Source organism: Balaenoptera musculus, chromosome 10, assembly GCF_009873245.2.
Source record: "Balaenoptera musculus isolate JJ_BM4_2016_0621 chromosome 10, mBalMus1.pri.v3, whole genome shotgun sequence".
Classification (NCBI taxonomy): Eukaryota; Metazoa; Chordata; class Mammalia; order Artiodactyla; family Balaenopteridae; genus Balaenoptera; species Balaenoptera musculus.
Window position 1 is genome coordinate 83,126,038 of NC_045794.1, and position 22,249 is coordinate 83,148,286.

Here is a 22,249-nt window from a genome sequence, read left to right on the forward strand (position 1 = left end):
GGAAGATGTGAGAGTATAGAATACAGTCCCTGCCTGAAAGTAATTTTTCTTGTTAATTTGCTAGAATTCATTGCCCCCTTTTCATTGATTCAATATTCAGAGGCTATTTTTATGTGTATTCCAGGTAGTACTGTTCTAGACATTTAACCTTTTACTATGTCCAGTATGTCAGTCCATAGTCCTCAGTTAGTCTACAATCTCTTTTTCTCAAGGTGAGCTTGGGAACTGTTGCTGAGAATGACAAGAAAACAGAATTTATGTTGTGTAATCTTAACTGGATCCTCAAGCCTTGGTGCTTTTAATAACTCCTTTAGATACCCAGCTATATAAATCTTTTCCATATTACTCATAACCCCTAATTTATTCCTTCCTTCCTACTTAGCAGACTGTATTCCCCTCTCTTAAATCAGATCTTAACCAAATGGTTTGCCAATGCATTCTGTGGACCCTAGGATTTTAAGGATAAGGAAAGAAGAGGCCGGGGGAGGAACCTAGCTGGCAGGGGCCCAGGCTTCCCATCTCCCTTCAACCAGGACAGTTTGGCTTTTATCTATTTTATATTTTGGATTTCTACATACTTCTTACTTTAGAATCTTCAGTAACCCACTGTCACTTACTCACTTCCCCCAAAGGTACAAGATCTTTTCTTTCAACCTAAAAGAAAAAAATCTAATATTTACCATGTGAAAAACTGTACTAAATTTTTTATATTTGTTTAACTCATTTAATTCTCAACAACTATATAGAAGAACTGAGTATTGGAGCTGCTACTACATAAACCACATAGTTATGGCACCCTGATTCCTGAGCCTATGCTGTGCCTACCCAGAAATATACTTATTTTGTCTCTTATCATGATAATATTTTACTGCCCTTCTTTGTGTAAATAAACCCAGAAGAAGACTATAGTTGTTGTCTTCTTACATAACACTCACTACTATGCACCCTCTATCTCAAAGTGGACTAAGTTTTGTTGGTCACACTTGTCCTGAGCTTTCCTGACTCCATGCTTGTTTGTGCTATTTCCTCTAGAGTGTTTTCTATCAGTAGTTATAGTGTCACCTATCAGAACCTACCCACCTTTGTTATTTTAACTTGTATTTCTTTTTTTTTTTTTTTTAATATTCCATTGTATGAATATAGCACATTTTGTTTACCTGTTCATCAGTTGATGGGCATTTGAGTTGTTTCTCCTTTTTGGTTTTTATGAATACTGCTGCTGTGAACATTTGTGTACAAGTTTTTGTGTGGACATATGTTTTCATTTCCCTCGGGTGTACAACCTAGGAGCCAACTTGCTGGATCATATGGTAACTCAATATTTAGCCGACTGAGGATAAAGTAGGATTTTTTAAAATAATTAATTAATTAATTAACTTATTTTTGGCTGCGTTGGCTCTTCGTTGCTGCGTGTGGGCTTTCTCTAGTTGCGGCGAGCAGGGGCTACTCTTCGTTGCGGTGCGCAGCCTTCTCATTGTGGCGGCTTCTTGTTGTGGAGCACGGGCTCTAGGCGCGTGGGCTTCAGTAGTTGTGGCACGTGGGCTCAGTAGTTGTGACTCGTGAGCTCTAGAGCACAAGCTCAGTAGTTGTGGTGCAGGGGCTTTGTTGTTCCGCGGCATGTGGGATCTTCCCGGAGCAGGGATCTAACCTGTGTCTCCTGCATCGGCAGGTGGATTCTTAACCACTGCGCCACCAGGGAAGTCCCTAACTTGTATTTGATCATTACATTTTAAGTCTCTTGAAGGGAGAAAGGCCAGTGTTTTATATCTTTCTCTGTCCCTACAGCTTCTTTTATAGTGATTTAAATATTATAGGACTAGGGCTTTATTGGCATTCATGAAGAGAGATAATTCAAAGATTACTTTAAGGCATTTTCATTGATAGGTTGTAAAAATTGCAGTAGCATTGATAGAAATAGGAACCCTTTAGGGAAGGAATAAAATAACTTCTGGTTAGGGAAGGAAAAAAATAACTTCTGGTTTTTAATGACTTAGTAATGTGGAGATGACACTGGAATCATCCAAAAGAAATGTGCTATAGAAAATAATCCAGGGACTTCCCTGGCAGTCCAGTGGTTAAGACTTTGCCTTCCAGTGCTGGGGGTGCGGGTTCAAACCCTGGTTGGGGAGCTAAGATCCCACATGCCTCAGGGCCAAAAAACCAAAACATAAAACAGAAGCAGTATTGTAACAAATTCAATAAAGACTTTAAAAATGGTCTACATCAAAAAAATTTTTTAAATAAATAAAAAGAAAAGTAATCCAGGTGAAAGTTCAGAGTTGGTGATGTATATGGGGGTGAGTAAAATATAGGCAGTAATTAAAACCATGAAAAAAAATGAATTTCAAGAGCATGAGTCAAAAGAGCAGAGTAGTGAGGACAGAACTTGAAATGTAGCGGGGAAAGAGGAGCCAGCAAAAGAAATGGGAAGGATCATGTCGTATGACAGGAGGAAAATTGGCAACATGTTATGGAAGCCAAAGGAGGGAAGAAAGGACTCCCTAACACTGGGGACCACCGAATAAAAAGGAAATAAGGACTGAGAAGAATCCATTGCATTTGACTAGTGAGAGGTTGTTAGTGATATTCAATAATTTCAGTAGGATGGCAGTTTGGAAGCTAGAAAGGAACCCAGCAGAGAAGACATGACATTCACATTTATGTGAATAAAGTCCCATAGGAGGAACTCAAAGGAAATTTCAGGAGGATAGTTGCAAATCACTAATATACTGAGGTAAAGTGTAGGGAAATGAGATCATTCATGTTCGATGAACTTTACTTTTTCAAGATAGAACGTGGATAATAGATGAGTAGTAGGTAAAGGAATAAGGAGTTAATGGAATGAGGAGTTAGTATAAGAGGGCTATGAAGGGATGTTCTTGAAAAATAAAAAGAGCAAGGTTAAATAAAGTATACTATGTATCTTTAGGCTATGAGTCTACAGAGACTTGGGTTTTCTATTTTTTCCTTCAGCTGACGACATAAGCAAGAGAGTAAAAGAAACCTGTGATGGCACCTACAGGGTTAATAAGGGTTTGCCAGTAAAGGGTAGTAAGGGCGATAGTTTATTGTTGAGTTAGTAGGGAGAAAGACAGGAATAAAGTGTAGTCAGGACTGAATACTTCAAATTTGTTGATTAAAGATACTGGGAAGCTAGGTTAGGTGGTGGTAGTAAAAGGGTAGGAGGTGAATGGCTAGTAAACAGCTACGGTTGGGGGAGGTGGTCCTTGAGAGAGGATATAGCCCTTCTGGTGTGTAACTGTTTGTAATGATGATGGAAATAAATATTCATGAAAGATAATAAGGCCTTCAAGCTTGAAGAATAATCTTATGAATATTGATATGACCAAGGATGATTTTGGGGACAAGACAAAAAAGGAGAAAAAGAAGAGTTGCTAAGATAAACGAGTCCTGGGAATCATTGGAAACTGTAGAGAAGACTAAGGGGTTTTTGAGCAGTTTTCCTCCAGTGCAGTTCAGCAAACGAAAGCCTGTGTCCACTGTGTTAATGAGCTTAGTGTGGGAGTCAAGAACAAGATCAAGATCATCATCTTTATTGATAACCGAGCAGGGAGGACAGTGTAACTTTCTCCTTCAACCTAAGCAGCTCTGTCTTTATCATTCATACATATTGAACTTCTGCATATGCTTTCATTAGAAAAATGGGTTCAAGGTGAAAGAAAAGTAACTCAAGTATTACTGACAGAACAGCAAAAGGCATATTTGCCATTAAACAGTTACTGTCTAGGTGCAGAGGCTTGGTATAGCTTTGTTACTGCACTGCCTTGTAGTTCTTCATTGCCAGAGCCTAAGCCAAAGTCCAAAATGTTAGGACTTGAATCTCAGACAGTTGGTAATTGCAATAGCAATTGTAAACATTTATTGAGCTTACATTTTAGTCAACATGCTATGTATTTTATATGGATTTGCTCATTTGATCTTTACAGTAACCTTTCAAGGTGGTCTTTTATCACCAGTTTACAAATGGGCAAAGTGAGGCTCAAAGTGTCCAAAGTCACCAACAAGGAATAGAGATGCTGGGACTTGAAGTTGGGTATTTGTCTTCAGAGCTTGAGCTCTTGGTCATTACTCTATAAGGCTTATTCAACGTTTATTGAATATTTCTAATGCTGGGGGCCCGGACTCAATCTCTGGCTGGGGAACTAAGATCCTGCAAGCCATGCGGCACAGCCAAAAAAAAAAAAAAAATCAAAGAACAGTAATTTTAAAAATTGGAAACTTGTGACACCTTTAAAAATGATACATAAAACAGATAAAAGCAAAAGTGCTCTGAGATTGAAGTAGTCATCAGGCTAGTCACTCACCGGCATCTGGACCTGGCTGCCCGGTCCTGAGATCTTCCACATGGACCTCCTGCCAGGGAGCTCCCCGAGCTCCAGGTGTGTCCATGTGGCCGTGCTCTGGCCAGGATGTCACATCTCCTGGCACGTCCTGCCCCTCAGCAACCTGGGGGAGCCCTGCTGATCCTCTGCACACGGGCTCCACGGTCACTCCCACTCACCCACCCAGAAACAGGAACACCCCCCCGGCCCCCCTCCCCCCCAGCACCGAGCACACACATGGCATGCCTGTCCTGGCAGTGTGCTGTGGAGGACAAGTGGACATCAGGGCTTGCAAAGTACCCTAGGACAGTGGTCCCCAACCTTTTTGGCACCAGGGACTGGTTTCGTGGAAGACGGTTTTTCCATGGAAGGGGGTGGGGGGCGATGGTTCAGGCAGTAATGCGAGCGATGGGGAGTGACAGATGAAGCTTCGCTCGCTCGCCCGCTGCTCACATCCTGCTGTGTGGCCTGGGCCTGGTTCCTAACAGGCCGCGGACCGTTACGGCCCCGAGAGTTGGGGACCCCTGCCCTAGAAGACACCACAGGATGCCATGTTTCCCAAAGCAAGAACAAAAGGGTTTTCACATTGTTTCCAGGAGCAAAAGACAGTCCAAGAGATGCAAAAATGATGTGCCTCCCCGGGTTCCAACAGCTCACAAAGGTCCCAAGAGACATAATTCAGGACCCCTCCCTCACCCAGGTGTTTGCTCTTAACAGTGAAAAAAAAAAAGTGACCGTCCCGTGGGAGCTGGAGCTATGCCCTGTCCCTCTTCCTGACTCATTGCTCCAGAGGTGTCTGTGGGAAATCTACAGGTTCCTTTGAGCATATTCTGAGATTTAGAGCCTTAGAAATAAGGGTAATATCATAGGTATAATGTAATGATATGTTAAATTAATTCATTGGTTTTCCATAAAGAATATCAATCATTCAAAAAGCACAGTTGATATAATGTTTATTTCCTGACTTTTTAAATTTAAAAAATGTATCACAACTGTTAAAACACTTAAAAGACTGAATGATTTATCCAGTGTAATTCATATACAAAGCTTCCTGACTTTGCTTTGTTGGCCTAAGTGTGTTATGTTAATGCTGAAAATAAATCTAAAATTGTCCACCTTCTTGTTGATAGTTAAATAGGACCACTAATATTTTTCTTTTTTAAAACAGGGATTGCTTGGCATTTTGTACGGAACCAGTTTTTGCCAGCTTAGCCAATGTTCTGGGTAACTGGGAAAATCTACCTTCCCCTGTATCTCCAGACATTAAGGATTATAAACTTTATGATGTAGAAACTAAATATGGTTTGCTTCAGGTATGTATTTTTATTCATCATGTGGATGGAATATTTTCCTTCAAAATTGTTTTTAGCCATTTCACATTTAGCTGTATAAAACTGCTTTATGTAAACCTTTAGATCTTTTCAGTAATTTAAAAATTATTTCTATGTTCTAGAATTTTTCTACAGTTTATTGTTGGGCTTAAATTATCTTTTTAATGTATGAAACATAACATTAGTAACCTTTGGAGAAGAGCACTTGTTGACTGGTGGATGTGGTGGTTCCTTTTTAATTTTTTTGAATTTTAAACCTTCACAGTGCATCCATAAGTCCATCCACTTTTTCTGATTTTCCTTCCCCTGCTTACCAAAATATCTTCTGCTTTATAGAGTGAATTTATACAGTAGATTCTTTGTTTTTGGGGGGCAGAGATCATTTTATTCATTATTTTTAACAATATTGTTAAGGCATAATTATTTGGCATACAATAAACTTCACATGTTTAAAATATACAGTTTTTTAAGTTTATAGGTGGAACTGTCACTACAATCAAAATAATGTACATATCGACCTTCCAAAGTTTCCTCATACCCATTGTAATCCTTCCCTCCTGCTCCTTGCTGTCTTTCTGTCTCTCATCCCAGGAAGCCACTGACTACTTTCTGTCACTAAATCAGTTTGTATTTTTAGAATTTTGTAAATGAAATCATACAATATGTACTCATTTTCTGGCCTGGCTTCTTTCAATCAATCTAATTATTTTGGTATTCATTCATATAGTTGTGCATATCAATACTTCTTTTATTACTGAGTAGTATATCATAGTTTGCTCATCCATTCACCTGTTGATGATCATTTGGGTTGTTTCCAGTTTTGGGCTATTGCAAATAAAGCTGCTATGAACATTCATATACAAGTTTTTGTATGGACGTATGCTTTCATTTCTCTTGGTTAATTACCTAGGAGTGGAATGGCTGGATCAAATGGTATGTGTATATTTCATTTTTTAAGAAACTGAAAAACTGTTTTCCAAATGATAGTATCATTTTACATTCCCATTGCAGTGTATAAAAGTTACATTTTTTTCACATCTTTGCAAAACTTGGTATGGTTGGCGCTTTCAATTGTAACTATTCTTTTTTTTCGTGGGAGCTTAGTTCCCTGACCAGGGATTGGACCCAGGCCCTCTGCAGTGAAAGCATGGAGTCCTAACCACTGGACCACCAGGGAATTCCCTCAATTGTAGCCATTCTAATATGTGTGCAGTGGTATCTCATTGGAGTTTTAATTTGCATTTCCTTAATGAATAATGATGTTGAACACCTTTTTATATGCTTCCTTGCCATCTGAGTGTCTTTTTTGGTGACATGTCTGTTCAGATCTTTTGCTTATTGTTTAAATGGGTTATTTGTTTTCTGTTATTGGGTTTTGAGATTTCTTTATATATTGTGGACACAAGTTCTTTGTCAGGTACATGACTTAAAAATATTCTTAGTCTGTGGCTTATCTTATTCTCTTAACAGTATATATTTTCTAATTGTGGTAAAATACACATAACATAAAATTTGCCATCTTCGCCATTTTTAAGTGTACAGTTTAAGTACATTCACATTCTTGTGCAACCATCACTTCCATCCATCTCTAAAACTCTTTCCACCTTGCAAAATTTAAGCTGTACCCATTAAACAATAACTCCCCACACCCCACCTCTCATACCTCCCAGCCCCTGGCAACCATCATTCTACTTTCTGTCTCTATTAATTTGACTACTCATATAAGTGGAATCATGCAGTATTTTTCTTTTTGTGACTGGTTTATTTCAGTTAGCATAATGTCCTCTGGGTTCATCCATGTGGTAGCGTGTGTCAGAATTTCTTTCCTATTTGAAGGCTGAATAATATTCTGTTGTATGTATTTACCACATTATGTTTATTCATTCATTCTTTGATGGACACTTGGGTTGCTTTCACCTCTTGGTTATCGTAATACTGCTATGAACATGGGTGAACAAATATCTCTTCAGGACCCTGCTTTCAGTTCTTTTTGGGATATACCCAGAAGTGGAATTGCTGGATTCTATGGTAATTCTATTTTTACGTTTTTGAGGAACTGGCATACCTGGTACGGTTGGCCCTTTCAAATCCAGTTTTCACTTTTTGTTAACAAATTCCATGGTAATCTCAGGCACAAATATAAAATTACCAAATATTAATCCAGTGTGAGAATGAGTGAACATCAGTTAATGTTTGAAAACTGAGCACAATGGTATTCAGAAAAACTTAATTTCAATATGAAGTATAAGTATATAAAAATATTAAGAATTAGAATCAAATTGACAAAGGTATTTCTTGATATTTACTGTCTTTAAGTAAGAAACCAAAGATTCTCTCACTTTTCAAACTCAGGAACTGAATAAATTTGGGTAGCAAACTGCTTTTATTACTGTCTTTTCTTTTGCTTTTGTGCATATAGAAGGGAACTTAATAAATAGTTGTACTCTGTTTTTACAATTGGGTTTTTCTTGCTAATGCTTAGAATGCTCTGGCAACTGAGAATATCTACACTTTTGCATTTATGAAATTTAATTGTTACCTGACGTGTAAAAAATTTTTATTGGGAGAAGCAGCAAATTTGATTATTATGAGACATTTATTATTGTAATTGAAAGGAGTTTTATTAAAAATGTCTTTTATTTCCATTTACAGGTTTCTGAAGGATTGTCATTTTTGCATAGCAGTGTGAAAATGGTTCATGGAAATGTTACACCTGAAAATATAATTTTGAATAAAAGTGGAGCCTGGAAAATAATGGGCTTTGATTTTTGTATATCATCGACCAATCCCTCTGAACAAGAGGTAATGAAGGTTTTATTCTTTTCATTTTTTTTTTTTTTTTTTTTTTTTTTTTTAAAGATTTTAAATTTTTATTTATTTATTTATGGCTGTGTTGGGTCTTCGTTTCTGTGCGAGGGCTTTCTCTAGTTGCGGCAAGCGGGGGCCACTCTTCATCGCGGTGCACAGGCCTCTCACTATCGCGGCCTCTCTTGTTGCGGAGCACAGGCTCCAGACGCGCAGGCTCAGTAATTGTGGCTCACGGGCCTAGTTGCTCCGCGGCATGTGGGATCTTCCCAGACCAGGGCTCGAACCCGTGTCGCCTGCATTGGCAGGCAGATTCTCAACCACTGCGCCACCAGGGAAGCCCTATTCTTTTCATTTTTTAAAGCTCTGGAAATTTGTGATTGCATCTGGAATAGATTAGAGAATTTATAAGCCTGATAAATGTGTAGAAATAGGCTATGTGGTACAATGGTATGTTTAAATGTATAGCTTTATAGAAAATTTCTAGTGTTCATTGTACCTACAAATATTTAGCTCATTAATTCCTCAGTAATGTTACTTGAGAAGAAAGTGCTAGAGTTAAGCAAATTTGAGCACTATTGGGTTAAGTAGATTTTTTTTTTCCCTCAGAGTGTCAGATACACAAACAAACATTGTGAATCTCTAGCAGTGTTTCCCCAGCTTATTGGATCACAGAATCTTCTTTAGGGAGCATGATAACAATAGCAGTGATAATAATGGGTAACATTTATTGAAGCGCTTTTCTGAACACTTTTTGTGTATTTACTTATTATCCTCACAACGACTCAGTGAGGTATGGGAATAATACAGATGAGTAAGTTAGACTCATAGAATAAAATAATTTGCCTAAGTTTAGGCAGGTGGTAAGTGGTAGAGCTAGGATTTAAACCCAGTCTTTCTGGTTAAAAAGCACCTGTTACTTAGTGATTATGAAACCTGCCTATTTATACTTAGGAAAACACCGCAATATTTCAAGTTTTTACAATGTAGTTGTTACCTTTAACAACCGTGCTTTGACCTAAAATATATTTCTAATTTAAGTAAACATTTTTAAGGGAAGCAGAAAGAATTAGTATTGGTTGAGTCTATACTATGCGTCAGGCACTGTGCTGGCTCTGTTTTCCATACATTTGTTTATCTTACAACATCCCTTTGAACCTGTTAACTAAATCACATAGCTAGTTAGTGAAAGAACAAGGTCTCAAACAATAATCTATTTGAACTCATAAATTTGAAGCCTGTGTATCAGAAAACATAGACCAGACCTTGCCATATTCATAATGCATTGTATAGTATAGTGATAATTTGTCTTCTGGGAGAGAGCGCCAATAATCTGAAAGTTATAAGACTTCTTATTCTTATCTCTTGTTTCATGCACTTTCTAGTTTTGGGATTTGCGGAAGTTTAGAATTGAAAGTGATGGTGACATTTTTACTTGCATGACTGAGTATGAATTTAAAACTAAACTGTTACTACCTGACAGTGGTTTGCTTTAATTTAAATATTTAATCTATGTAATCCTTTTTCTGTCTTTTTGTAGCCTAAGTTTCCATGTAAAGAATGGGACCCAAATTTACCATCATTGTGTCTTCCAAATCCTGAATATTTGGCTCCTGAATACATACTTTCTGTGAGCTGTGAAACAGCCAGTGATATGTACTCTTTAGGAACTGTCATGTATGCTGTATTTAATAAAGGGAAAGCCGTATTTGAAGTTAACAAGCAAGATATTTACAAGAGTTTCAGTAGACAGTTGGATCAGGTATTTGCCTTTAAACATTTGCTTGCATTAAAAATGTATTAAGTGTTTGGTTTTATTCCAAAATATGTTCAGAAAATTCTCTAAACTGAGATGAGTGTCTCATATTTTAAGTTTTCATAAAGTCAACTTAACAAAAGTAATTCTTAGGATTAATATTTGTTACTACAACTTTAATCATGGCATTTATTTACTAGAGTGAAAATTGAAATATAGTCTAAAGTACTGGGTGTTTTGTTTTAGGAATAGAGACAATTTCAGGTATTACAGATGTGTTTTAATTATCTTGCAACAGTAGAATTAGCCATTTATTCAATCTAAAAATATATTTTTTAGTAAATTTCAAAAAGTTTTCTTTTTTTAAAAAAAATTTATTTGTTATTTATTTTTGGCTGCATTGGGTCTTCGTTGCTGCGCGTGGGTTTTCTCTAGTTGGCGGCGAGCGGGGGCTACTCTTCGTTGCGGTACGCGGGCTTCTCATTGTGGTGGCTTCTCTTGTTTCAGAGCACGGGCTCTAGGCGCACGGGCTTCAGTAGTTGTGGCACTCGGGCTCAGTAGTTGTGGCTCGTGGGCTGTAGAGCGCAGGCTCAGTAGTTGTGGTGCACGGGCTTAGTTGCTCCATGGCATGTGAGATCTTCCTGGACCAGGACTCGAACCCGTGTCCCCTGCATTGGTAGGTGGATTCTTAACCACTGCGCCACCAGGGGAGTCCCTCAAAAAGTTTTCTTAAATGGACTATTGACAGTATAAATGTGTATCTTTTGAATATTTTATATTCATATTTAACATTATTACTCTTTTGAAGTTGAGTCGTTTAGGATCTAGTTCACTTACAAATATACCTGAGGAAGTCCGTGAGCATGTAAAACTACTGTTAAATGTAACTCCAACTGTAAGACCAGATGCAGATCAAATGACAAAGGTGAGTGCATATGAATTCCTGCCTTAGATGGAGGGACAAAAAATGAGTTAAAGTTGATTAAATGCATCTGAAGATTTAATCAGATATAGTCCCCAGATAACATCTGTGTTCTTGAATGTATTAAATATTCATCTTCTTTTAATCTTAAAGAGTTAAACAATTTATGCAGGTAAGTGCTCTGATATAAAGTTTAAGATTTCAAATAAAGAGACCTAATAGTTACAGTTAGGCATGCAGAAGTTCTGGACACCCCAAGAATTCATAGCCCTCAAATTCACTCATATAACCAATGGATTTTAATGAATGGTACTGTTTATGCCCTCAAGATATTTTACTTAATCTTTTAATATTTTACTAGTTATGTAAAGAAAATGTTACTGTGCAGCTAACTCACAGGTACTGATTCTGAAAAACTGACCTTGAAAAGAAAAATAATTTATTACATTCTTATTCTGATTTTTATAACTAGAATTTTTATTAAGTGGTCTTTAGCATTTCGCTAAATGTTTCTGAATATTTTTTCACCATAATGTGTCAGTTTCAGATATGAGAAGTACTTTAATACTTATCAGAATAATTCTATTTCTCTGTTTTTAGATTCCCTTCTTTGATGATGTTGGTGCAGTAACACTGCAGTATTTTGATACCTTATTCCAAAGAGATAACCTTCAGAAATCACAGTTTTTCAAAGGACTGCCAAAGGTTCTGCCAAAACTGCCCAAGGTTTGTTGTTGATCAGTTTGTTATTATAGTCAGGAGTATAGAATTTAAAACTTACTTTGACTTACTATAATAACCCTTCCAAAAAAAAAAAAATGTAACTTTTGCCAGAGGTACATAAATGCCTATAAAAGGCTACAGACTGAAGTCACAAAAGTTTAGTGGACCTTTTTTGTGTGGTCCAAAAATTATTAAATAGTGTAAAAAATTAGAAGGATACCACCTATGCAAAAGCAGCACTTGGACATTAAACATCAGAAGAGAAGTCCATAAACTGTCATTGTGGAAATCACTGCCTCACTAGCAGTTATACTGCTGTATTGATACTATTCTCTCCAATTCCTTTACTCTCCCTTTCTGGCTTATTAAATCATGAGGATAATATGGTCTAAAAATATTAGTGAATGCTAAAGAAGCCATTGGCTGCAAAACTAGTAATTCCTTTGCAGAAATATCTCCAGTGTTGAATCTATCAGATATTCATTGGTTATGCACTGTTTGTCTAGCCCTTTACTTAGATGCTGTGGAGAATAAATGGGAAACAAAATACTGTCCTTGCTTTCAGGGGCGTTACAGTAAGTGTAGATAGGGTTACCATGCATGAAACAACAATTAACAATGTGTGGTATGAATCATAAGTAATGAAGAAATTAAGAGGAGAACTGTATTAGTGAAACTAATTGGGGAAGATTTCCTAAAGGAAGGGTAATCATATGTCCCCCTTTATCTGTAATGTTCCCAAGTTATGTCTTTTGTCCTGGCATAATTAGCAATAGCACCCTATTTTACTCTCAAAAGTGTCCCAGTTTCAACTATAAATTATATAGTCACCTTACCCAAAGGGGTTGGAGATTTTAGACTCTTAACTTCAATGTTAATACTAAAGACCTGATATAAAGATTAGTTTTATGAAAACATTTTTTGCCTTTCAGCGTGTCATTGTGCAGAGAATTTTGCCTTGTTTGACTTCAGAATTTGTAAACCCTGACATGGTACCTTTTGTTTTGCCCAATGTTCTACTCATTGCTGAAGAATGTACCAAAGAAGAATATGTCAAGTTAATTCTACCTGAACTTGGCCCTGTCTTTAGACAGCAGGAGCCAATCCAGGTATGTATGTAGATATTTTTTTCCTGTTTATCTAGTTAGTCAATGATAACTATCATTGAAAAGAAAAGGAAAGGATATTTGACTTTTTAAAAATTGAGGTAAGTATGAGAGACTTTCTTTTCCATTAGTCAGAAGCTATTTTGCATATGTTTGAAGTGAACCATTCCTAAAATTATAATTGAACTTTGCAAATAAATGTCTATAGCTCTCCACAGGTTGCTGTCTCAGAAAACAAATTGTAATGAGATTTTGCATGTGTTATATTGTTCCCATTGCCTTATTGAAAGTTATAGGTTTAGGAAAATAAATATTTATTTTTCTCCTGCACTTTTAAGTATTTCTGGTTTTTTGTTTTGTTATTAAGAGTCTTTAATTTGTAGATGGTTTATGCCAGTTGTTTCTCTTTATTTTATTGCTAATAAATAGTTTCACCAGAAGAGGAGAAATGCTTCCAGCACCATGGAAGTAATATGTGTGTGTGTGTATTGTTAAGGGAAAATTTAATTAGTCTCTGATATAGACTCTATTAAAATATTTATTTGCCAGATTCAAGGTAGACTTGGATTTAAGAGAGCAGTAAGGTCACATACCTGGGTTAGAATCTTGCCTTCTTTATCTCCTTGGACAAGTCATTACTCTCTTAAAGTTTCTATTTTGCTCATTTCTGAAATGTGAAAAGGGTTGTTGAAATTAAATGAAATTTTCTGGCACATGGTAAATATTATTAAGTTTCTGCTACTCCATGGCAAGAGCTTATTGGTAAACCATTGATTACCTGATTTAATGGTTTTATGACAGACTGTTTGTGGTCCTTCCATTGAAAGGAGGGGAACAGAAGGAAGTCTGTGGTAGTAAGACAGGAGTTCCCCTGCTTAAGGAAAGGGCAGGTGAGAGAACTGTAGGCTTCGAAGCAGAGTTCTCCAAACATGGTCAAGGTGTCAGGAGGGAAAGGAGTGGAGTCCCATGTTCACTAAGCTATGCATCAGATAGGATCCTAAGGAACCTATCATCTGAGCTCTTATTTGCCTTCATTCTTTGTATTTTTTTCCCTTAGTAGTAGTAGTAGTAGTAGTAGTAGTAGTAGTAGTAGTAGTAGTAATCTAGCTAAAAATCCCTTCTGAAAAATTTTAACTGAGCCTTGACAAAACTAAGTAGTCTGCATGGATAGAAGGGATAGTTTGTTCCTTATTACTTACGTATGTGGTGGCAAACAAATGATCAGGGACAATTGAAAATGTTTCTAGAATTTTTCCTGACAGTCCTTTTCATTTCTGTACCTTTTCTTCTCTTGAACTTCATAGAAGCCGAGTGATGGAATTTACTTCTTTGGGACATCTGACTTTGCTGCTCTCAGGCTTTTATTTTTTTACCCGGTAGCTTTGCAGGTAGTTGGTACTTGTGGGTGAGTGATGTATTACTGAAGATATGTGAGAGTTAGGAAATTAGCCTTTATTTAAATGTTTAAACTGAGAGCAGATGTTAAATATAGTGCTTCTAGAAACATAAGAGACTTGATTTATATGTTTTTGTCTTCCATGCCTTCAGGCTAGCAACATGGTGAGTGTCAAAATACATAACTTATTCTTTTGAAGCTACTTTAAATTTTGGCATGTATAAAGTGTCATAAAGATTCTAGACTTTAATACATTGTTCCCCTTTTCTACACAGATTTTGTTAATTTTCCTCCAAAAAATGGATTTGCTACTAACCAAAACTCCTCCTGATGAGATAAAGAACAGTGTCCTGCCAATGGTTTACAGAGCCCTAGAGGCTCCTTCCATTCAGATCCAGGTATAATATTCAATTTTTTTCCTTTAATGATGATTTTGATTCTTAAAGCAAAAGAAAGAAGTAAAGTACATTTTAAGTTTGTCATAATTTTTTTAATATAAAGCTCAATAGTATTTATTAATCCATTGAATTGCATGATGTATACTACTACTAGTGTGTTCACTCCTAACTAATTTGAAGAATCAATTGATGAATACCTGTATTAATAAAGTAAAATGATTTGTTGCTTTTACTTATCAGTAATGTACTATTATAGAAGGTTTGATTTGTTATAGTTTGGATTGCTGTATACCTTCTTCCTAAATGAGTAATTAATATATGAATGAAAATGACAAAGATGTATGTGCCTTTTTCTTATGAAAGCGTTAAGTAGGTACTTCTCATACTCATAATTTTCTTTCATGTTTGGTAACTCAGTCTTCTATTCAGAAATGTTGTTCCTTTTGCATTAAAGTTAATTTGTATAGCAGGTAGGTAGAAAAGCAGATAGTAATTTAGTGTGACCATCCCTAATGCATTTATAGTCATGCTTTTGTGTTACAAAAGTGCTGTTAAAACATCACATACTTTGCCAAACTTTTAGTTCTGTAAGTTTGCTACTAAAATTTTGGTTCTATGGGTTGTCTGGAAAAAAATTTTTGGATTGCTATTAAAAGTATAATTTAGTTTGAGCTTTTTTTTCTCACTTTGGAAAATAAATACTTATGTTAAGAACATCTCACTGCATAAAAAGGTGTCATATTTAAAAGCTTATGGTCTCTTCACCAGTGCAAAGGTTCTAGTAAAGAAAAACAAAGAATTTTACTTTTTATAAGTTATTGACCAAAGCTTTTTTTTTTTTAAAAATGTGAACCTAATACCACACATATAAGGTCACTTGTTTGACTCATTTCAGTCCTTATCTAAGTTTTCTTTTATTCCAAGTTGTGAAGTTGATGTTAAAAATTTTCCTTACAACGTCATCTCTTGCTGCCTTTGTCCAAATGACGTGGAATGATTGGGGAAGGTACTTACTATTACTTTTAAGTGCTTTCCAAAGGAATTGTGAATTATAGCTTCTTGAAACATTCCCACAGGCCCTGTGTAGTCAACCTGGTTTTATATTCAGTGAAATTAGGGAGGAGAAGGAGGATCGAGTGATGTGAAAGGTCATTTTTCTTCCTAAGGGGGTTAGTTTGGCCAGCAAGTATTTTATTAAAATAGTTAATATATAATTCAAATTGAGTTGTGCACTTTGCCAAGTTTTAGAAACTAGCATTTCTGATATCATTCAATATAAGTGTTTAGTCACCAGTCCAATTAACTAGTATCAACATTGCTTGGTAAGAGTCTGATAAAGTTAAAGCCTATCTGAGCTTTGGGAGAGAGAGCAAGAGCAGGAAACAAAAATCTTTTCCTCAAGCTTCATGCGAGTTAGAAGGCTAGGAAGTAACTTCTGAGATTCATTTTTGGAATGGTATTTTTAAACTGAAGTTTGATTAGAACTATTTAAGAGGCTAGAGAGAGTTTAGAAAAGCATTTGGAAAAGTAGAAGATGGTTTACAAAAGTTTTAGGGTCATTAGAGGCATTAATAGAAATGTATATGAGAACCAGTTTTTAAAATTATTTACCTTTAAATAAACGTAGAATTTGTTTTCATTCTCCCCTCCCCACCACCAGTTACAGAGAAAGTAGAAAATAATAGGCAGAAGTTCCTGAGAATATGCTAATTGGACTTCCTTTTGTTTGTTTTGTTTTTTTCCATCTCCTGTTCTTAGGTTCTTTACTCTGTCTCCTCCTATGGTTCTCCCCTCCTCTAGCTAAGTGATTTAGACATAATTTAAGATTTCCCTCTTTGTAACCTACTGCTAGATTATATGGCATAGTGCGTGTGTGCAGTCAGTCTCTCTCTCTCTGTCACTCTGATATCAATTAAGGGCTGAACTTCCCTGTTCCCCTCTGGTAGCAGGAGCACAGTATCTCACTGACTGCTCATCCTTGCTCATTCTCTACCATCTGTGGAAAATAGTCCCTTAAATGTAGTTTGTATTTATTATCCTCAAGTTATATCACCTACTTAATTATTATACTTCTGAATAGATATTAATATTAACTCTTTTCTTTCTATCTGCCTTTTGGAAGTCTGGGGATAAGTTAAAGTAAATAAAATACTTGCCAGTATACTGATAACAGATTTTTAGTGGTTGATTCATTTCTATCTGCTAACCCAACATGAATGTCTTTAAGTTTACCAAATATCGTCAATAACTCCCTCCCTGATATACATTTATACCCCCATTTTCTTCAGTAATCTCTTTTTTGCTTTCCTACAAGGATCATTCTGCCTTATAAGGTATCTGAGATTAAGTTCTTCATCCAGTTAGTTCTCAAGCCATTTCCTGTTCTTTTTTTATCTCATTTAATCCTCCATCATCCCCCCTTTCTTCTGTTATCCTTGGAGTTCCCAGTTCCAGTCATTTACACTATGGCGTGGCATTAAGTTAACAAGAATGTTTTAAATAACTTTTGCTGTTTCTGTCATTTATATTTGCTTTAGTTTCAGAATTTAGAAATAGTTAAAAATATAAAGGAAATTAAAATCCTCTGTCAGAGATGCCCACAGTTAACATTCCCAGATATATCCTTCCAGTTTTTTTCCCTAAGCCTGTAGACAGATTTAAAAAATGGGATTATATAATAGTATCTTATTGCATTTTATCCTTGATATTGTTAAACAGTCTTTGAAAATATATTTTAAGATGTTTGTATTATATCCATCATATGGATCTATGTAACAGCTAAGAAATTCCTTATTTAAGAGGAATAGTTTTACGTGACTTTGTACTTGATTTTCCCTTGTTGTGAAAGATAGCAAAACTTAGATGTTACTTTTTTTTTTAGATGTTCCTATTTTTAAAAATAAATGAAGAATTAATTGTGTTATCAGGGAAAGAAACTAGGAATGCGATCAGGGAATTTTGATATATGTGCTAGTTGTATGACATAGCGTGAATTTGAGCAAGGTCTTCTGAGCCTGTTTCCTCATCTGTAAAATTCAAAATTGATAATAAGTATTTTTCTTTCAAACAGTTGTTGAAAAGATCAAATGATATACCATACATAAAAGTTTATTTCAAGCTATGTGACAAATTAGCCATGCAAATGCAAAATGTTTTTTAGTATGTGAGAGAGTCTTTCTCTAAGATTGATCCGATTTATTTTCTTAATAGGAACTCTGTCTAAACATCATTCCAACCTTTGCAAATCTTATAGACTACCCATCCATGAAAAATGCCTTGATACCAAGAATTAAAAATGCATGTCTACAGACGTCTTCCCTCGCTGTAAGTAATAGCATATTAATTTTTGTTTTTCTTTCACTTCTCATTGGCTTAAATAATTTTCTTATTGTTTAATAACCCTTTTGTAGTTTGTTCATATATTTTGTCATGGCTATAAGTAGACTATATATAGTACTATGAAAGTGAGCAATAGCTGTAGTTTTCCCTGATATATAATTTTACAGTATTCCATCCCTGACATTACTCCCTGTCCCCTAACTTTGAGTGCGTCAGTAGAAAATTTGAGTAATTTTTTTCTTAATCCTTTTCTGCTTTAAGCCACAGTTTATTTTTTTTCCATCTTTCCTGCAGAAATGTGGTGCTTTTTGTTTTTTTTACCAACTAATTGTTTTCTGCTTTTCTTAGTTTACTTTTTTTCTTTTTAAAAAATAGTTTTATTGATATTATGATCCTAAAAGTATTCTATCTTAACAAATTCTAGCTAAAAAAGTAGGATGTGAAATATTTATCAAAATAGTCAAGATAATATAGATATCACAATTGATAGAATTGTGATAAAAGAGCTCCTAAATATCAGGTTTTAGTAACTGTATTAAAGATATATTTAGAAATACAAAACTTTACGTAGGACAAATATACTTTTCACATGTTGTTAAATATTTAGTTTAAGAATGACTTGAACCTGAATTAGAGAAAAATACTGGAAGCCCAGTAAAATTAATCACTTGGTGGGAAAATTTAGTCCTTTTTTGTAATTCAAATGACCCCAAGGAAATATTCTTAGCAAACAAATGTGTAATAAAGCTTTTCAAATCCTAATTACTTTATTTGAAAAGATATAAAATTAAAATCATTCCTTACCTTTAGCTACCTAGTATCCTGGCAAAGCAATCAAAGATTCTTTCTGAAACAAGTCAGGTGAATTTATAAATATGTGAATTTTCTATATTAATAAAGGACGAGAGCTTTTAAACCTACTTTTATTCTTGAGGTTTTAACATATACCTATATGAAGATTATACTCATACTTAAAATATTTTGGTCTAGATTGCAAAGACTTTAAATGACTAATTCAGTTTACCTCTTTTAATAGGTACGTGTAAATTCATTAGTGTGCTTAGGAAAGATTTTGGAATACTTGGATAAGTGGTTTGTACTTGATGATATTCTGCCGTTCTTACAACAAATTCCATCCAAGGAACCTGCGGTCCTCATGGGAATTTTAGGTAGCTGAAAACTTAATGTCATTTGATGCTACTTTGTTTTACAATTATGCAAGTAAACTTTTCAATCTATAAAACCATTTTGTACTCTTTTCATGTATATAGCATTCAGTAACTGAAGAATGATGGGGTAAATGCCATGATATAACTTTTCTTTGTGTTAATTTTAGCAAAAGCGGTAGTACTTGACATTTATAAAGGAATAAGATATTTGGGAATCTTGGCTTCACAGATATCATGATAGCATGTAGTTTTCTCTATAAAATGGTACTAAATAAGAGAGGCAAGCAAAACTACTTGAAATGCTGATACCAGTCTTAATAGTAATACCTGATGTTTATTTGGTACCTGATTTGTAACAGGTACTGTGCTGAGTCTTTTCTCTGCATTACCTTATTTTGTCCTCTCCAAAATCCAATGAGATAGATACTGTTATTTCTGTTTTATGGTAAGGAAACTGAGGCTCAGAGGAGTGAAGTAAGTTATTCAAGGTTATACAGCTGATAACTGGTAGAGCTGGTTTTTAATTTAGATATGTTTAAGTCTGAACAAATATTTTTCACTGCTAAGTGATGTGCCGATGAAGCATTATTGGCCTTACAGCACATTCTATTCTATCAGCATAATTACAAATCACTCTGTAAAAAAAACTCTGAAATTGCCTATAAATAGTTAAAGCCCAATGTGGAAATGTTCAGGGTCTGCTGTACTAATAGAGATAGACCTAGCTGTGGAATCACAGAAACATTAACAAGTTACTAAACTTGAAGTTCTTTGTTAGTTTTGAAGAAAAACTATGTTATTCAGCCATGTATCTTTAATACCTACTCTAGTGCCTGATTTATAGAAAGCCCTCAGTAAATATTTGTAGGAATGGTCAGTAAGTAATCTGTTGTGGACCTCTGTAGAAATAGAACTTTTGGGATATGGTATGAAACTTTTGAGCTCAAAGAAGTTAGTCTTCTTGAGACGGAGTTTGACGTAGTGGAAAGAGCCCTAACCCCAGTCCTGGCTATGCCAGTTCCTCGAGTGACTTTGACAAGTTTCTTCATCTATCAAATGAGGATAAAAATAATATCATTATAGGAGTTTTGTGAGAATCAGTGAGACCAACTGAAGGGAAAGTAATGAGCATAGTGCCCTGCAAATAAGCATTTAATGGGCACTCAAAGTTATTCTTTGAGTATGTAAGTGAAGTGTGCATTAACAGCAGAATAACAGCAGATGGTGTGTTCTAAAGCTCTGGATTCTATCTATACAAAACACTTATAACACAAAAGCATTCAGAGAATGAGGAGCAAACGTGCTCAGTTTACCAAATGAAGGCTTTGTGCAATAGGTGTATCAAGCAGGGTCCTGAAAGTTGAGTAAATAGGTAAGACAACAGGGAAGGACTGTGTGGAGTTGATTTAAATTATTAAAGTTCAGAGATGTTGAGTCTGATTGGTTAAAGAAGTGAATAAAGTTATAGGACCTATACTTAGACACTTTAAATAGATGTCTCAAGTTTGAATGAGATGTCTGAAATATATGTTTAGATGTGTTCAGAATAGAGAGACATTCTGTAGCCTTTCTGCTGCACTGTAAGAACTGTATCTCGTTCTGATAGACTTTTAATTTTATACTATCATTAAATGTGTTCTTAAAACCAAAAGAATACAGGATAAATGTGTCATGGTATGTTAAATCTAAACTGACAGTAAAGCTGAAATCATTCTGATCCATATATAAGAGCATCCTTCTTCTAAGCATTGATAAGGAAAAATTTGTAACTACACTGATTATCAAGAGATTTCATATAGATACACTGTTTTTCTGATTTCTATTGATTTGTGGTACTGAATTATAACATTTGTCTTACTCTTTTCTGTCAGGTATTTACAAATGTACTTTTGCTCATAAGAAGTTGGGAATCACCAAAGAGCAGTTGGCTGGAAAAGTATTGCCTCATCTGATTCCCCTGAGTATTGAAAACAATCTTAATCTCAATCAGGTAGGAATAGTTTTGTGCTTTATTCAATTTATTCAGCTTACTGTTTTCTTGGCATTGAATGTATAAATATATTACATATAAATAGGTAAAACAAGGAAAAATATGGCAAAGAGATAAATGAAGAAAGTTTGTGGGTTCAAAGTAAGGAGTATGTGAATTGGAAGGATAGATTATTGGAGGCCTAATTGGGAGATAGTAAATGAGCAGAATTTTGAAAGATGTGTAGGATTGGGGACTACTTCAAATTTGGGACTGTGAAATTGACATGAACAAAGGGAAAAAAAATATGTCTGGGCTGTGTATTCATTATTTATTGCTACCTCACAAATCACCACAACTTGCAGGTTTAAAACAACATAGATTTATTATCTCACAGCTTCTGTGGGTCAGTCAAGCCAGGGCATGTATGCTCTGCTCAGAGTTTCTCACAGTGCCACAGTCAAAGACTGAGGTCTCATCTGAATGCTCACCTGGGGGAGGATCTGTTTCTAAGCTCACTCAATGGTCGTTGGCAGGATTAAATTCCTTTCAGACTGTTGAACCGAAGGCCTCAGTTTGTTGCTGTCTTTTAGCTGGTTGCCACGGTGAATTCCTTGTTTCATGGGCCTCCAACACGGCATCATCTGGTTTCATCAAAGCCAGAAAGAGTCTGCTAGAAAGATGGAAGTTATAGTCTCTTATGATGTAATCAAGGAAATGCCATCCCATTACCTTTGCCATATTCTGTTGGTTACAAGCAAGTCACAGGTCCTGCCCATGTTTGAAGGTAGGGGATTACACAAAGACAGAGTAGCAGAATGAGGAGATAATTGGGACCATTTTAGAGTCTATCTGCCACAGGGAATGAATAATACAGTTTGAGAGATACCTATAATATAATCAGGGAGTGATGATATTAAGATAAATTGAGACTAGAATAGGTAGACTTTCATTTTATTTTATTTTATTTTATTTTGGCCACGCCATGCAGC

General features: G+C 35.5%; 1 protein-coding gene across 2 annotated transcripts in view; it reads left to right on the top strand.

Moving 5' to 3' along the window:
* Positions 1 to 22,249, top strand: part of SCYL2 (SCY1 like pseudokinase 2) — a 58,288-nt gene that overhangs the window by 25,167 nt on the left and 10,872 nt on the right. Inside the window, exons 4-14 of one of the 2 annotated variants that reach the window (XM_036866020.1) lie at positions 5,512 to 5,656; positions 8,327 to 8,476; positions 10,020 to 10,241; positions 11,044 to 11,160; positions 11,758 to 11,883; positions 12,813 to 12,989; positions 14,535 to 14,546; positions 14,658 to 14,780; positions 17,991 to 18,104; positions 19,156 to 19,288; positions 21,160 to 21,278. In XM_036866020.1, coding sequence (XP_036721915.1) covers positions 5,512 to 5,656; positions 8,327 to 8,476; positions 10,020 to 10,241; positions 11,044 to 11,160; positions 11,758 to 11,883; positions 12,813 to 12,989; positions 14,535 to 14,546; positions 14,658 to 14,780; positions 17,991 to 18,104; positions 19,156 to 19,288; positions 21,160 to 21,278 — 1,438 coding nt within the window. The remainder of the gene's footprint in view (positions 1 to 5,511; positions 5,657 to 8,326; positions 8,477 to 10,019; positions 10,242 to 11,043; positions 11,161 to 11,757; positions 11,884 to 12,812; positions 12,990 to 14,534; positions 14,547 to 14,657; positions 14,781 to 17,990; positions 18,105 to 19,155; positions 19,289 to 21,159; positions 21,279 to 22,249) is intronic. The other variant, XM_036866021.1, reaches the window with a different exon arrangement.